General features: G+C 38.1%; 1 protein-coding gene across 1 annotated transcript in view; it reads left to right on the top strand.

The window, feature by feature from the left end:
• The first annotated feature begins 3,469 nt into the window (after positions 1–3,469).
• The window catches only part of KYNU (kynureninase), an 86,843-nt gene continuing 72,291 nt past the window's right edge, over positions 3,470–18,021 (top strand). The window contains exons 1-3 of the mRNA XM_032788795.1: positions 3,470–3,545; positions 11,531–11,720; positions 17,431–17,551. Of these exons, the coding sequence (XP_032644686.1) occupies positions 3,528–3,545; positions 11,531–11,720; positions 17,431–17,551 (329 nt within the window). The 5' untranslated portion in view covers positions 3,470–3,527. The remainder of the gene's footprint in view (positions 3,546–11,530; positions 11,721–17,430; positions 17,552–18,021) is intronic.

Genomic DNA, 18,021 nt, shown 5'->3' with positions numbered 1-18,021 from the left:
GAAACACTAGTTACTAGTTTTGAGTTAACTCAGGCACAGAAGTCTAACTATGAAATGGTAGTACAGAAATTTGAATATTGCCCTCTGTATAAAAATGAAACCTGTGAAAGTTATGTTTTTAATCAGAGGGCACAAAAGGAAGGTGAAATTATTGGAGACTTTGCTTCTTCAGTCTCACTCTTGCAATTATGAGGGACTGAGTCCCTAATGAGAAACCAGATTGTGATTGGAATCTGGGCCCCACATCTGAGAGAGAGATTACTGGAAGCCCTTTACAAAGCATTTAGAATTTGCCAAGCAATGGAAATCACCAATCCAAAATGAAGTTTATGGAAGGTGGACTGTGCTCTAACAGCGTAGATGTTTCTCTGACCAAATGACTATGCATTGCTAGTATGAATGATAATGGATAATAACTGGGCCAGGGAAAGAGAGTCAGAATGACTCTATTGCCTTGGATGTAGAAGACTCAAGTCTCTACTCATTTACAAAAAAAGTGGAACAGCTTCAACAGAAGAGATAGAGAAAGGCCCACACCAGACTATCCCACAGCCTATGACACTCTCCTGTAATGTAGGAGATCAACTTCAAATTTTTTTCTCCATCTCAGGCAGAGGGAGGAATTGACCATGGTTCTCCTAGCACATTGAAGGAGAGTAACCTAACCAATGGACTAAAGAATATAGGAAAGCTGCTACCTTCTCTTTTGCCTCACTCCACTCCACATACTGTCAATCTAGTTCACCTCAGATTTTGTCAATGCTCAAAATCAACATAAATTTTTTTGTTTTGACCCAACCCAAATGTTTTGCTTCAACCTAACTGAAAATGTTCTCAAATTTTCAATTTGCTGAAAACTTACTTTCATTCTGGGTGAAACTGAAAATTGATTTTTTCCCCTAATTTCAGTTGATTAGGATTGTCAAGTTCCCAGCTCCTCCTACCAATTCAAGAGGGAGCCTTTAGTATTAGATGGGATTCTGTTTAAAGACACCAGGATGATGTTCTCTAAGGTGTTAGAGAAAAATATGTTAAAAGATACATAAGGGTCATTTAGGGATTTGAAAAATGTAAGAGAAAGGCTAGGGACATTGTATGGTAGCCTCAAATGAACAATGACATTGAGAAAACTGTCAAGCTTTGTCCCCAAAACACAGGCCAAATCAAACAAAAGAGCCCACGTCGGTGGCACAGGAAAAATAGGTCCTCTGGAATATTAGAGTAACTTATTTGTTTATGTAGACAGGAAAATAATATGTACATATTCTAGACTATTATTCTTTCTTCCCTGATACATCTTTTCTAGAAGATAGTACAGCTGAACAGGTGATTCTGCATATCAAATCTATTTTAGCTAGTCATGATATAGCAATGTCTGACAATGAGTCACTGTTTAGTGGGTATAACTTCTAGCACTTGGCAGTGAAGTTTAGGTTTATATATGTAATCTCTAGACCTCCTTATCCCCAGTCCAACAGGTTAGTGAAAAACTGTCAAAATAATAAACCATTTACTGCAAAAGGCTAAGTATCAGACATTGATTCACATTTAGCACTTTTAAATTACATGATGGCACCAGTAATGTGTGGGTTGTCTCCTGCTGCTTTATTTAACAGAAAACAGCACAAGAGTGCCTGTAATGTTGGAAACTGATGTCTGAAGAACTGGGATTTTCAAAAGTATAAATACCAGACAAAACCAAAAATAAACTCCAATCTGATTGGGGTCCCAGTAGCAGTAACCATCTGAAGAAAATGAGACAGTTTGCATTTGTGATGGAAATCAATGGCACAAACATCAGTGGTGTTCCAAGAAGTTGCCCTGTGGTCTTATGACACTGTTGCCCCACACAGACGCATACTGAAGAGTAACAGGTACCACCTTCTCCACCTTCCATAAAGGAGGGAGAATAAGAAGCACTGAGCCTTCACTTTTGCCGGTATAGTTCTCAGAAAGGGACCAACCACAACAGCTTAAGACAGATGTGTTCTAGGACATGGAACCATCAGAACAAATTGACTTACTGCCTCCTGACAACATTGTATTGATATAGGGAGACAGTACAAGGTAGTTCATAAAATACCATTAGTAAATGTAATTAGTAGGGTGGCTATAAATATTTGAAGTTCTGTATTTATATAAATGTTGATTGTTCATGGTTGTTAAATTTGGTTGGGAAAGGAAGTTGTGGGGACTGTACCTTTTAAGATATTTAACACAGAGGCAATTGAAGCAGAGACACTGAATGAAGCATATCTCTGTCCAGCGGGTTGTCTCTGAGTAATTGCTAAACACCACACAGAGAACCAAGATGCAGATCGTGAGTGAGATGGATGATGGTACATATGTCTTAATTCACACAGGGCCAACCTAGGGCCCCTTCTAGCTGACACATCAGAGGATGAATAGACAGACAATTGCTAATGCTTTTCATTTTTGTCTATCGCAAAGTGACTGAATTTTGACAAACACAGAAATTCAAATATATGCACTACTAGATATCCATATTATGTAAACTGAACTTCCTACTGCTTATCCATCTGCCAAAATGCTTACTAATGCTGCTGACTCTTGGCTGTAGGCTACCTATATTTATTCATCTTTTTCACTCATCCACCTCCCAGTTCATTTTTTTTTAATTTGACTTGTCCTGTTGCACTTTCTAACTTCTATCCCCTTTCTAACAGCCAGTTAAAATAATTATTTCAGTGGCATTACTCACGTGAATAAGTGCTACTCAGTGTGAGCAAGGGTTGCATAATTGAGTCTCATGTCTAGTCAAATATCTATTCCCTTCTCCTCAGGTCTGTCCAGAGAATTTGGTTTAATATGTCTGCATTCAGAGCTGGGGTCGTAAATCCTAGATGAAGGAGATATACCCACATTAGCTGTGACCTAGCTAGTATGCTAAAAACAGTGCATAGCCAATGCGGCTAGAGTGACAGCAAAGGCCCAAGCTAATAGACATTTACCTCAAGGTCACTAGCCACTTGCACCACTGAAGCTACATTCTATTTTTAGCTAGGGCTGTGGCCAGGGCCGGCTCTAGATTTTTTGCCACCCCAAGCAAAAAAAAACAACCCTCAGAGCACAACTGCCAAATCAAAAAGCAAACAGAAAACAAAACAAAAAAAGCTCCGAGAGTGCAACTGCTGAGGCAAGTCCCACCCCTGGAATTGTGCTGCCCAAGCACATGTTTGGTTTGCTGGTGTCTAGAGCTGGTCCTGGCTGTGGCTACACTCTATTTCCAGCACCAAATGTAAACATACCCTAATCTGATAGCAGGGATCCATTAATGTATCTCTACATGAGAGAAAGTTAAATTGCTTATTGTTTTTTTTTTTAATTGGTGTTGCATTTAATTTTGCTGCGGTAAGAGGCATAAGTTTCATGTATCTGACTTCTGGTTAACTGCAGATGGCCAGGTGTTCAGAGATAGTGCTGTTCAGTCTTTACATAGAAAAAACAGGTCTGTGGAAAAAGCTGTTTGTTTGAGTGTTTAAGAACTTCCTTATTCTTTGTCTGAAATGGCTGCTAGCTGCAGGGTAATGTTGTTTTACTATGCAATAGAAAGATGAGCTTTGTGTGAAATTACTTTTAACACTGTGTCAGTTTTTGATGTTAAGGTCAAAATATGCCTAAGTTACTTTAAGTAACTGAGCTTATTGTAATTCCAGTCTGTCACATTCTGTTGCTGAAGATGTGACACTGTATTGTGTAACTTATTTAATTATATAATTATATGTTTCCTGAATGTTTGTCTTTATATTGTAGCAGTCATGCTGTGAATATTATATTTAGAATTTTTTCTGTTACTTTTACTTCTGTAACTTACTTGAACTTAATGCAGTATTTTGAAAACCCTGTTAGGATGATGTAAGTTTAGAAAGCAAATTGTTTGGCTTGCATTTTTAGGGACTGATCTTGCAAACTATACTCATATGAATAAGAATTACTAACTTGCACAAGAGTTGCAATATCAGACCCTTGTACTTAACTTTGTTTTTTTAAAGGCTGCAGTTCTGTAGTTCAGTAGTCCTTTCCCACTTGTAGTAATGCTATTGGTGCATTCAGCTGGCATCTTTTAACCCTTGAGACTACAGGATATGCATATGACTCTCTTAAACATTTATTTGGCCAGCAGCCAGGAAAACGTCAAAGTTCTATGGGTTAAACTACCTTTGGCTACCTGGTCAACTGCTATTGGGGGGCAGAAAGTGGAACAAATGTTATTCATTTGATAACCTCTGTTAAGAGGTTAGGGTGATTCAGCTTTAAGTAAAGATTCACTTTATGGCTTGCGGCAGTACCGTGTTAGGCGGAAAGTACCGTGAGTATTCAGCTCTGAACACTTTAGGAAAATTTTGGGGGATGGTTGAATAAAGAAGATATAATGATACAATTATATAGGCAGAGAATAGAACTATAAAATAGTATAAAATTGATCTAAAATAATCAAATTATAGTGCTTATAATTAAACCTAAAGGTCCTTTCCCTGTAAGTTTGATAGGATGGTTTGTTATTTCCTTTGAGATTTTTTTTTCAGTTAGTAAACTATGTATAAAGGGCAAAAGAGAAATATCCACACGGCTGTTAGAGGCATTTGTGTTTGTTTTATAGCTTTAAAATGGGAAGTATAAGAATAAAACTGATATTTGTACTGAAAGACTATATAATGACTGTTTTTCAGCTTGCTTAATTTTGGCTGTATCTGTTCTATTCGAAAACAGGAGACTGCCAGTAGCCACTGGTGAGTCTTTTTCATCAAATCTCTGTGTGTGGGATGGTGGGTAACATACAAGGAGGAGAATGATATTAAGTAAGAGAAGAACAAAAGAACTAGGGCCAGATAGGGAATCATGGGCAAGGGGGGCAGTAAAAAGGGGGAATGGTAAGAGGTGTGGGGAAACAGACAGCAGAGTCCACAAGGGAGAAAGAGGAGAAACAGAAGATACTTTGGAAAATACAGGTAGAAACATTGAAAGAAACTGAGTCTCACTTAGGGTTATCACCTTTGAAATGCAAAAAAAAAAAAAAAAAATGCAGAAGACAAGCCTGCTGTAACCCCAACCACAAAGCAACTCTGCAAACCTCGCCCCTCACAACAGCCCACTTATCACATCCAGAGGGATAACATGTAAAGATAAGACTGATAACATCATTGATAACAAAAAGGGTTTTGTTTTAGCAGCAAATTTTGCCAGCTAGTCTTTGCTGTTTCGTTTTAGCCTGTTTTCATTGAATGGGCAGTTTCTGATGTGAGCTGTTTTTTTCAGGGGTGTAGTAGGATCACTCGCATTGTTGCCCTGATCTTCCATGATTTAAAATGCCTTGCATGTCTCCTCACTCTGGCGTGACTCAAACCCTCTCTCACACATGCGTGGTGCATGTGTATGTTGGTGGGCAGACAACTGCTGTTTTTTCAACAGTTTTGGTCTATTATTGCTTAACCTGTGGAAGTCTGAACACTGCAGCATCTTTAACTGGACACAGAAACTTTTAATATTAGATATCCCTGTGTATTGTGAGAATATTGCAAATCTTTAGATTCGCTTAAAAAAAACCCCAGCAGATTAAATTATTGTTCTGTCCACTGGCAAATCCATAAAAAAGCCGACCAGGTCAGTCAAACACCAGCCAGGCAGTAACCCTAGTTCCATATCACTTCTTTTCAGTTATAGAGAAGAAATGCTGTCTCTAGAAAGCCAAATAGGCATCAGAAAGTTAAAGGGGAAAAAGCAGAGGAGGAAATCACATCATCTCAACTAAATTTAAAAAAAATGAGCCATGTTCTGACCATTTTTGTTTCAGTTAGTGAAAATTTGCCCCATTTTGACAAAATTCTGAAGAGAATTCATCAAGGTGAGATTTGCATTAATGGGTCTCTGAATTTCAACTGGAGAGGAATACAGCACATTTTTTTCAGTTAGCTGTCAATAATTGGGTAAACCAGTGTTTACAAAAGAAATATTATTTGCTGGGCATATAGTATATAACAAATTAATGTTGAGAAGTGTATGAAATAATTGCATGGCTTTGTCAGCAGCAATTAGGATGCTCAATTATGCCGGTCATAAAGGCTGCACAGGCTTTCATAGTTTAGCATCCAGCAAGCCTAACTCCTATTCCAAAGACAGAAATGTTTACTCATTCTGGTCTCAGAACTGGGTTTCTGGGATTTTATTCCTCAATAGGATTTTGATTGATTTTATTTTGGTAGTTTTATCTTATTTCATAATGTTTATGTCACATCACATACCTCCAAACAGTTATTCATTTTTAGCTTCTAGATATTTGTGGGGGGTTTTTTAATTTGCTGTCAAAACTTGATATAAATAAGAATCTTAATAAATGGAAGTCATTGATCAGGTATAGCAAAATGCAGCAATGACAGGGAACCAAAGACCTTATCCAAACTCTACTGGACTTAATAGAAGGACCCACTTTTATTTCTGTGGGCTTTGGACCATGCCTCAAATGGGGGTTGGGAATAATGATATTTGCTTATTAGGCAAAGGTCATCTGGAGTACCATGGTCATTAATTCAGGGTGATAATTATTGGGCATTGTCATAAACAGATAGCTAAGGGTTAATGTTTCTTTTACCTGTAAAGGGTTAACAAAGGGAACCAAACACCTGACCAGAGGACCAATCAGGAAACCGGATTTTTAAAAGCTCAGGGAGGATTGTGGTGTGTCCTGGTCCCTTTGTGTGGGGTCTTTTGTCTGTCTCCGGCTATGAGAGGGATTTTCTCTTCAAGCTTCTAATTCTTCAGTTTCCAAGTTGTGAGTACAAAGGTAGAAAAGACAGTAAGCTCCTTATTGTTTTTTTGTATTTACATGTGTGTAGTTTGCTGGAATGTTTAAATTGGATATCTTTTTGAATAAGGCTGTTTATTCATATTTTTCTTTTAAGTAATTGACCCTGTATTGTCAACTTGATACAGAGGACTATGTTTATGTGTTTTCTTTCTTTTTATATAAAGCTTTCTTTAAGACGCGTTTGAGTTTTCTCTGGCGTAGGCTAAGGAACGAAGGGAAGGGAAATTCTCTTTGTGTTAGATCTACGGAGGGTGGATCTGAACAGCCTCAGGGGAAGAAGGAGGGGGAGGGGAGAGATACTTAATCTCTCGGTGCTTGTGTTTCAAGGACTTGAAGCTGTATCTTCCAGGGGAAGCCTGGGAGGGGGTAAAGAGGAGACAAGGGGAGGAGTTTATTTTCCTTTGTTGTAAGACTCAGGGCATCTGAATCTTGGGGGTCCCCCAGGGAACGTTTGGGGAGACCCGAGGGAGTCAGGCCCTGGAAATTCCTGGCTGGTGGCAGCGATATCAGATCTAAGCTGGTAATTAAGCTTAGAGGGTTCATGCTAGCTTCTCAGTTTATGAACGCTAAGGTTCAAATCTGAGTAGGAAAGCTACAACAGGCATATATAGACCTTATTAAAAAATGTCTAAGGGTAAGATTCTGTATTGTGCTTCTAAGAGGGGCAGAACAGACCTCTCAGCCTAGGAGAAAAGAGGTAGGTGGGGTGTAAGGTGACTTTAAATCACCTTAGGCCTAGAGAGAAGGCCCCTGGTGTAATTTAGGGCCCAGGCTGCCTAAGTTACAGCTGCCTCCTAGGGCTTCCCTATGGGACTCAGTGCTGTCTGAGACTTTCTTCTGCATTTTAAGTGAAAGTTACTGGAACATAGATTCTGAACTAATGGTTGAGGCAACAATTTTTGGAATTCAAAATCTGGAACACAGAAGTCACCTCTGTCATGTGGTATTTTTGGAGAAGAGCAGAGTTGTCAATGCCAGTGATGCCCAACATTATCAACTAGGCTAGCTGGGTTTTCTGGACTCTTAGGAGCTTTAGCAAATTTGGGGAAAAATCATCATTTTTATAAAGGTTACTAAATCAAATTTAACTGGTCAGTGTCAAGTGGCTCCAGAGGTTGAACCCTGTTCTGATCCTCTGAAGGATTCCAGGAAGAGTTTTTGGGGGAGGCAAAACCTGGTTATAATTAGAGCTGGGCAAATAACTGATTTTCTTTCTTTTTTGGTTCACTGACATTTCCAAAATAATAATAATAATGATAAAAAAAATTGAGGTTGAACTGAAAAACCTTTGGCCAATCAAAATAGTTAGTTCTGGATAGAACAACACATGTTTGCAGTAAACCATTTTTTGAGGGGGTCTTTTGTTTTTTGAAAGGGCACCAAAGGTGGGACAGGAAGGAAAGGGAAAAGGTGGTGGTGGTAATGTGATAAAGCCCTCTGTTTAGGAATTTCACCTGTGGTATGGGAGACCCTCATTCAATTCTCCTGTGCTGGAGTGGGGATTCAAATTTTCACATCCCAGGTAAGCTGTGGGGAGCAGGGTCTCTCAACATTTGCTGTCAAAGCTGTTCAACATTGTGCACATAAATATTCATGGGAGTAGATGCTTGAACTTGGGTCTCCCCTCTCCCAGGTGAAAGTCATATCTACCAGCCTACAGATTCAATCTCATGTTCTTTCTCAGGTCCAGTGAACATTCAAGTATTTTATGCAAAGTGGAACAGCTTCAACAAGAGAGATAGAGAGAGACCTACCCCAGAGTAGCCAGCATCTTAGCGGCTGGGATGCTTATCTGAGAGGAAGGAGAACTAGGTTGAAATCTCTGCTTCAGAGTAGAGATTCTAAGCTGGGTCTCCACAGCCTTAGGTGAGGGTCCTATCCACTGGGCTAAAGGCTATAAACTGGGCACCAGCACCCCAACCACCCCTTCTGGCCAGTATGTGAATCTTAACCTTCTTTCCCAGTCCACACTATTTGCTGACTTTATATCTGATTCATGGATACTTCTGAGTTAACCAAATCTGCAATTTTTGGCAAATAAATTATTGGTCTAAAAATTTTTGCCCAGATCTAATTATAACCCATAAGAGGTGTTATCAAAGGTGGAATCTTTAGTCTTGGCCCTGCAGTGTCACAGTACTTGACAGAAGGCCAAAGTTTCCCTTCAACAGCTGACCACTGAAGGGTAAGGAGCTTGGTCATACCAGCAACATTTAGACTTGTCACAGTCAAGCATACATAACTTCCTATTCCACTAGACTTTGGGTCCATTAATGCTAATCAGCTAAGCTGAGTCACTAGAAACAAAACATCACCAACTGTTTTTCCAGCTGCTTCAAATAACCACCCTGAAGGTTTGAGAAACTGTAAGATGTGAGAAGTTTAAAGTTAAATATCAACCTTTTCTTTTTTGGTTTCTTTTCTCTCTTTTTATCAGATGAACTGTGTGTCTGCTGGTTGAGAGAGTGAGTGAGCCTGTGTGTGTGTGTGTGTGAGAGCCTGTGTGTGTATGTGTGTGTAGAGACAATAAGTAATTGAATTCTATGTAATTCAAACAAGACCAGTACATAAAACTAGTCTCCCATGTGCACCAGCCTTAAACTATGTAGAAACTGCTGTCCATGTTATCATGCTCTTTCTAACCTATTTAAGTACGTATCCACAATAGGACAGTCTCTGGGCCAGATAGTGTGAGGATGATTCTGTTGCCCAGTACTTAGGGCATCTGCTTGGAAGATGGGAAATCCTGGGTCCAGTCCCCCTGCTCCAAACACTTTCATTATTTATCTACAGTGGAACAGCTTCAACAGGAAAATTGAGGAACCACCACTTCTGAGAGGAGGGAGACCCCTGTTCAAATCCTTCCCCCTGCCCTCCACCTGAGCAGAGAATTGGGGATTGAGCCTCTGTCTCCCACATCCCAGGCAAGTGCACTAGCTACTAGACTAGCAGTTATATTACCACCTTATTCTCTAGCCAGATTTTGAATGGGACCTGAGCCAGTAGGCAGCCTCTTAGCACAGCTACCAGATCAGGCCCCACAGACAGCCTAGATGGCCAAAAACCTGTCTTACTCAGCTTGTGAAATGTTCTGGTTCTTAGGCATCGTGACACCTAATGTAAGGCAATAGGATGTATGCCCAGAGTAGAAACACAGATGCCTAGGGAATTTTTACCCTAAAAACTTAGGCACCAAGTGAGTTTAGGTGCCTACAGTGTTCAGCAGCAGTTTTATGGATCACAGGGAAGCCAAAACTGGGACTTATTATTATATTATTAAACCCCAGTATTAGGCATTTGAGTGCTTTCATGGATCCCACCTCTAGCATCTACATGGTGCACTGTGACTAAAAGATCTCGTCTGTACTGATTTTGTGTCTGGCTGAGTTTCTGTCTCTCTCTATCACTGTAGAATCTGTAGTTTCATGGAACAATGAAGCTAGATCAATAAAGCGAGGAATTTGCAGGAGGTTATTTGGCCATATTACTCTATGGTGAAATAATTTTTACCAGAGGTATATGTCGGTAAGAAGAGTGGAAGAATATAGGCCCAATTCTCAATTGCACCAGAGTTCTGCTTGGTATGGTTGGAGTGGGTGGGGAAAAGTGGTTTTAAACCAGTTTCTTTCCCTAATTCTTAGAGCTGATCTGGTCTAGTGTGTAATCTATAGCAGCCTTTCCTTTGGGGTTGTTAAAGGGAATGACATAGAATGCATTCTAGCAGCGTGGAGCTTTCTTTAAACTGGGCCAATTCCCAAATAGCTGATTAAGTCAGTTTTTCCAAGTGCTCCTTGGGCTGCAGAACATAGTAGGGTCTCAGTAAGACCTGGACAATAAAATTCATAATATTCAATTCACAAAAAAGTACTTCAAAGGCAAATATTCTTTGACAAAAAAGATGTTAGGCTAAATTTTCAAATAAGCCTGTGAAAATGTATCAAAAATGTATTAATTATAGGTGTCTCTGTTTTTAATGTGAATACTAGTGGGATTGCAGATGTTGCATTTGTGGTTTGCATACTCTGGAAAATATGGTCTGTCATGTTGACTGCTTGGGCCTGTGTTTTCCCCTCTCTTTCTCACAGCAGAGAAAGTATAATGTTAAACATAAACTTGTATGTGGTCTAGTAAGAATGAAATATTATTTCAAATCCTGTTCTAGAAAACACACTTCCAATCATGCCTTTGTCTGCCATCAGTGTTTCCTTTTTCTTTCTCTCCCTTTCATTATTTATTTATTTATTTTAGTAAGTGAAAAAGCTGAAAGAGTTTGAAGATTGCACAGACTGGAAAACAACTTCACATATAGCTGCTCTCTTTCACCTGCTCTCTTTCAGACACAGATTGCAGAAACAATAAAATAATAATGCTGCCCCTGGCTCTGAGTTCTGCAAATGTGAAGGACGCTATAGAACTTGTTACCAGTGTCAGTGCGGCAGTAGAGCTTAGAAAGCTGTTGATATAATTTAAATAGGAAACAGCACTCTATCTGGGGGAAAGATGCCTTTGGGGTACAGCAATATGTTGTCTTGTAAATGCTTGAATTGATCAATTGTAGTTTGCCATCCCATTCAAATATTTCACTTTATAAAAGCTTGGAATCAAATAAATCTTTGGTGTAAATTGAAGTAGCATTAGTGGTCTCTTGTCAGCTCCTTAAGAATATGTATCCTGTAGAATTTAAACTGTGATGTTTTTCATTTTAAGGTGAAATTAAGTGACTTGAAAATGGATTCATCTTCTCATGGGTTCCCAGTGACCATTTTAGAACAAACTGCCGCACAGCTAGGATGCAGTCCAGCAGATCAGAAACTTGCTTTGCACTTAGATGAAGAAGATGAGCTGAAACACCTCCGTGAATGTTTCCATATTCCAAAAGTCAAGGATCTACCTCCAAGTGAGAATTATACTTATATTGGGGAGTTATGCATCTTCTGCATATGTTTTTTCATAAATCTTTGGAAATTATTGTCACTTATAAGATAATGGAGCAATTGCAGACATATCTGAGCACAGTACGTCTTCAGTGTTGCTAAATCAATCCATCAGTTTATTCTGGCACAGAATACTTTATGCTCTCATTCCCATTCTGAATTAAATGTGAAAATACAGTACTTACATAATGCTTATGCTGTCAGTCTGCTTCTTTGAACAATACAGTGACTGATGGAAAATTATAGGTAAAAGCATTTTTATCTAATGGATTGAAACTGCAGTGTCTCTAAGAACTTACAGCTCTGAGCGATTGTTTCTTCAGTACAACATAGTTTAGTGTTATGTATTTTGTTACAACTACTGTGTGGTAATGGAAGAGACAGTATATATCTTATGTTAGAGTATATAATATTGTTAGGACTCAAGAGAAAATTAATACGGGATCCTAAGGGAAATATACAGGGCTATCTCTTAGGAAAAAAGATTTGATGTGGGCAAGTAATTCAGTATAAACCATTTATTTGAACAATTGCTCCTCTTGTTCTGTTCATGAATTGTCTGCAAATAGAGCAAGACTTTCCCGAATATAGTCATTTGAAATGAAGCACTATTCTATTAATAGTGTCTATTGTCTATGTTATTCAAATGTCTATGAATAACTTTTTGATCTGTAGTTTGCTTGTAAACAACTAGTTGGGAGCACTACAAATTTAAACTGTTTTCATTGGATAAAGTCACAACGTGTTTCTGTTCCACTGATTGGATGAACGTAAATGTTAGAATCAGGTTTCTTGTGTGAAAATTCATAATTATATACTGAAAAGGCTCTTTTTATCAATGTTTTTACAATATTCAATTAATATTCCCTGTTTCATCAAATAATCCTGCCAGCAAACACATCAGTAGATATTCATAGGAGGCAAGGATGTTAATACTTAAATTCAAGTGAATAATTGAAGATAAAATAACTTTAATTTTTTTGCATTATTTTCTCATTTCTATGAAGGGACTCTAAATTACAGACAGACATGTCTGGCATTTAAATGTCAGGCCTGGGACCAGCACAGCAGAAATGAGTGACAAACTTATAGCTAAAGGGCAAACAAAAACACTGGTAGAATTTTAATAATGTGTGTATCATCTTGACCAATGTATGTAGGGCAATGCTGATACCTTTACTCATGACAGTAACCACAAATAATCCCATGTAAATCATTGAACTGCTGTAATAGTAAATTACTATTCAGGATGAATAATGTTATTGAGATATGGCTCTTATTTTAAAACACAGTTCAGAAAAAAAAAATCCCTACATCATCTGAACTTTCCCAAAGTGATTACAGTAAAACCATTGTTACAGAAATGAATCCGTCTTACAGGAGACTTCCTATTCACATTACAAATGTTAGGAATGATAATCTGGACATATCCAATTGCCTCATATTGACAGATGAATAATTGGAGGCTATTACCTGTTTTTTGTTAAGTGCCAATTATAGGCTGAGTGGTGCACAAGACAAAACATAGACAGTCCCTGCCTTGAACAGTTTACAATCTAAACAAGAGTGGGCAGAATGTACTGGGAAGCTCAGAGAAGGGTGTAAGAAAGATATATGAGTTTTGTGATTATTTATTATTATTCACTCTGTTCATATGTGCACCATGGATCTAGCATCTGGATACAGGCACAAGAATAAGTGAATAATATTATTTGTGGATGCAGTAATAGTAGTTCGTAACAAAGCCTTTCAAATGAGGAATATTGTAAATGCTGTTATCAGTAGGGCACATGCTGGAAGGTTTTGTTTTGTTTTGTTTTTTTAAATAGTGAATGTTTTAAATGGTGAATGTTTACAATATGGTTTCTAATGAGAGGATTAGTATAAAATATCTTGGCTGGCTTAAACTAGCACATTATATTCAGTTGCAAGGGCTGGTGAGCAAGTTTCTTGTTTCACTAAGGACACTTGATGCTACTAGGTTAATTAATAATTCAGTTAATTTACCTCTTTTCCCACCTCCAACCACTGTTGTCCACAAAGGATCCTTCAGTTAGTAGTGACTGTCAACACAGACCCTTCACCCCTATGCAGCCGATACCAATGCCATGCTCGTAACGGGGTGCTGTCTGAAAGGATATGTCGGTATTGAAATTCTATAAAGAGAGAACGAAATAATCACCTTTGCAGCACACTTACTATCATCTCAGTTTTGGTTTAGGAAACCAAATCTGTTTCACATCTCTCATGAGCAAGTCTAAGCACAAAGTACACATCAGTTCAAATCAATATAATTCTAGAAGCGTCAAGGACAGCATGTGTTTCCTTGCATGGTAAATCTATGTAGCAAACTTGTTCCTTCCTGCTGTTACAAGCTACCAGGAGATATTTAATAAATAATTCAAGAAATTTTCAAAGTTGATACCTAGTAGATCTATAACTAGCTTCTTTCTGCAAAATGTGTCCATTATGAAATAAATAAAGAACTCTGTTTACCTTCAGTGTAACAACACATAGAAAGAAATATTTGCCCACAAAACTGCTACCAAATAATCTACTGCATATTCCTCTGCAAGTGCAGGTACAGGTGGCACATCAGAAAATACAGGGGAATATAGGGTAAAGGCCAGTCCCTGAACTGTTAGTTAGGTAGAGGTCCATAGTAGAAGACAGAGGGAATTCCATGAATCTCTGGACAAATGTGTGGAAGTATCTCTGCTTTCCTACTCCTTCCTGCTCCTTCTAAATACTGGTAACATGATTTGCTTGTTTCCATACTGTCATTAGATTCCTTAGCAAAGCTGCACTCTGTGACCCCTCTGATGAGTCACAGACCATGGAGAGATATCCAGTCTAGTTCTCTATATGTGCAGGTGGGAACTGATCCTTCCTCTCATTGAATTCAATAGGAGCTTTGTCACTGACTTCAATGGAAGTAGAATTGAGCCCACATCATGGATATTTTACTCTAACAGTATGGTGCATGGTTGTTTGTGGTCCATCTGCTCTGAAAAGGAGTTTGCACAGAGGGGTTTCTGGCACATGCACATTTGGGGGGTTCTTCTGAATACCTTCTTTCTTCTCTGCTCCTATTTTGGGCTGATTACCTTACTTCTGTTCTTTATGTCCCCCATGATGCATAGAAGAGAGGCAAATGGGTATGGACCTCTTTCTCTCTCTCTTTGCCTCTGTCCCAAGTATCTCTAGGGCACCTATCAGCTTAATATTTCAGCAACTTGGAGTCCAAGAAAGTATCTCTTTCTATACACACAACTCTAAGGAGATTTCTATATTCTGTTTTCTCTACTTTAACACACCTGTAATATTATTGTTTCTTCTTCCCCACTCCACCCCCAACTCCATTCACCATGGTATCTAGGCCCCACGGCAGTTACATGTTTCATTGGTAGCACATCAATGTACAAGGCAGTAAAAGTTTTAACAGTGTTCAGAACCCATTGTTCTCACACGTCCTGAGTCTTCTATCTTTTTTTAAAAACTGTCATGAAATACAGCTCCTGTCCTGAAGAACAGCAGGGGTAAAAAAAATATTTACATTATATAGATATACTATAATGACTGATCTTTCATGACATTTATCTTCACACATGAGCGGATCCTAGATAACTCGCTTCTGAAGATAAATGTCATTACAGATATTAGCCATCAAGTATTCCTTATATATATACATAAAACATTACAATGAGGTTTTAACATAGTCTTGAAAGAGGGAGATGAGAATATCCATGGGAGACAGGTGTAATATTATGTACTCTAGAAAGTGTCAAATATCATGATGATAGTTTAACTTTATCATAATGTAAATTGTAATAACTGTTTACACTATATAAATCAAGCGAAAACCTGCCAACAGACTAATTCTATGTCACGTTGTTCTGAGAGTTTGGCAAGCATATGGATGAGGGTTCAGTAGAACAAATGGAGTGAAATGACAGTGGAAAAGTTGGATAAATATTCAGGCTTCTAAGCACTTCTTTGCATAGTCTCCATTATACTTGCTTTGTTGGGATGCCCTCATCTTAAAACTGCTGAACTATAATTTCTTAAAGAAAATGTTGAAAGTTAACGGTAAACCTCCTAATCTCTTCTTTGACCATCTACAGCATTCTACAACAAGGCACAGAACTATATAATGTACCAGCATAGCCAGTAGCTCCTTCTTGGCTAATGAGAAAATTATATATTTCCCCTTCATTTAGACTGATCATCACTGAAAGAGCACTTGCTTTTGGTCTTGGATTAAAGGTGCCCGTAAATCATTGGAAGCATATTTCCAAATTATATATAGAGCAATGTTATACTTCTGTGTGCAAAAGAATATATGTTACTAAATCTGATCTGTTGGAATCATTCAAGTAAGTGTGGAAAACAGTTACTATATCATATCTAATTAATTTGAATATAAATCATATCTATTTCTTTTTATAGTGTATGTATCGTTTTATATTCAGCCTTATGTAAGGGCACATGTTTTAACTGCAGTTGTCTTTTTGTTACTACTATGCTCCAGTGCTTAGCAACATTCCTTCAGTATTTTGGAACATTGCAATACAGATCCATGCCTATCCCTTAAAGCCCCTCCAGAAATAATTTGAGGGCCAATGGTGTGAAGAAAAGGAGGTGCAGAACAGCTACATAGAGAGCTAAGTAGTAGCGTAAGCTAATAAAATGAAGAGCTCTATGAATGAAAGGGGAATAGTAGTCACTGGTGTAACGTCATGGTTTTACAATATGCTAGTCAGAGAACCTGTGGAATAATTAATATGGTGCTGAAAAATAAGCATAGTTTGGACAGCCGCTACAGTGCAATGTGGCATTAAAGATGTCAGGGAAAGGGAAATGATCAGCATTTTGTAAGAGGAAAAAGGCCCAGGCCCAGGCCCAAGCCCTATCTGCAGTTGATAACCAAAAAAAGAGAATCCACAGGATAACATATATGTAATGGTAAAACAATGTGGGAAGGAGATAGGGCCAGCTTTCTGCATCAGTAGCCAGTGGGCATTTATGTCTGAAGAGAGGACTGCAGAACAGAGGAGCAGTTTAGCTTTTAATTCATTACCTGTTTTAATGCTTGATTGGAATTTAAGGCATACTAATGAGATTTACAGCTCTAAATTCTGAATAAGATTCTTTTCTCTAGTCTTAGTGAGACTATTATTGTCTTCCTGGATAACAAAGGAACAGTTAATAGAACCAATTTAGAAGTGTGAATAATATTTACACCACTCTATCGTTCATGTTAAAAAGAATATGCATGAAAAACAGGCACTGAACATCTGTAAAACAGATTAGATTAAAATTGCTGTCTGATTTATCCTTTTAAAAAGACTTTTAAGGTTTAATTAAGAAGTTACCAAAGTTGTCTTTACTTCTGACAAATGTACTACTGGTTCAGTTCAATGAAGTATTGCAAAACCAAACAACAAGAGAGATTTTCTAGTCATTTTAGGGCTGTTTTTCTATAGCCCTAAAATCAAATCACTGCACAAAGAAATGTAACTTCAGTGTTTGTTTCTAGAATGTATTTTAATACATTTATTTGATCTTTCCATTGATCAGGAAATTGGTGCTCTTTGGGGTGGAAGGGGATGATACAACTGTCTGAATAATGGTACAGTTATAATTGAGCTGTTTTATTTTTTTCCTTCCCAGCTGACTCAACTTTAGTGAATGAAAATGAAAGCTGCATCTACTTTGCTGGGAATTCTCTCGGACTTCAGCCAAAAAAAGTGAAAGCTTACCTGGATGAAGAGTTGGATATGTGGGCTAGAAGGTGTGTAATTAAAGAATATGTAAAACATTAGCCATCATTGCTTCAGGGGGCAACCTTTTATTTTATCTGGAGAACTAGCCTGAAAACCTTTTATTAGGAGACTGTTATGTTCAAATCATTCACAAGACAAGGGTAAAACATATTCAGTGTCTTCCTAGCATAACTTGAATCTTTAAAAGGTGAGCTGGAAAATAGGCAAAGAGAAACTTCCAGAAGAGAGAATTTTAGCCTGAGTTTCATTGGTTAAGACAGAGGGAGGCTCCCAATTGGCTCCCCTGGAACATCTTCAGACTACAGACTTTAACTTGCTCCATTCACAATTCAGTTGTGCTTACATAGAGGGAACACATGCTCATATAATTACTGCTACTTGCCAATATACATGGTAAAATGTCAGTTCCCATGATGTTCTTATTAGTATTCCTCATTGCTCATCATTCATCCCAGCAATCCTTAAAATAGGCAAATGC

Source organism: Chelonoidis abingdonii, chromosome 10 (assembly GCF_003597395.2).
Source record: "Chelonoidis abingdonii isolate Lonesome George chromosome 10, CheloAbing_2.0, whole genome shotgun sequence".
Lineage (NCBI taxonomy): Eukaryota > Metazoa > Chordata > Testudines > Testudinidae > Chelonoidis > Chelonoidis abingdonii.
The sequence above is the reverse complement of the archived record's forward strand: the minus strand, read 5'-3'. Positions and strand labels throughout refer to the sequence as shown.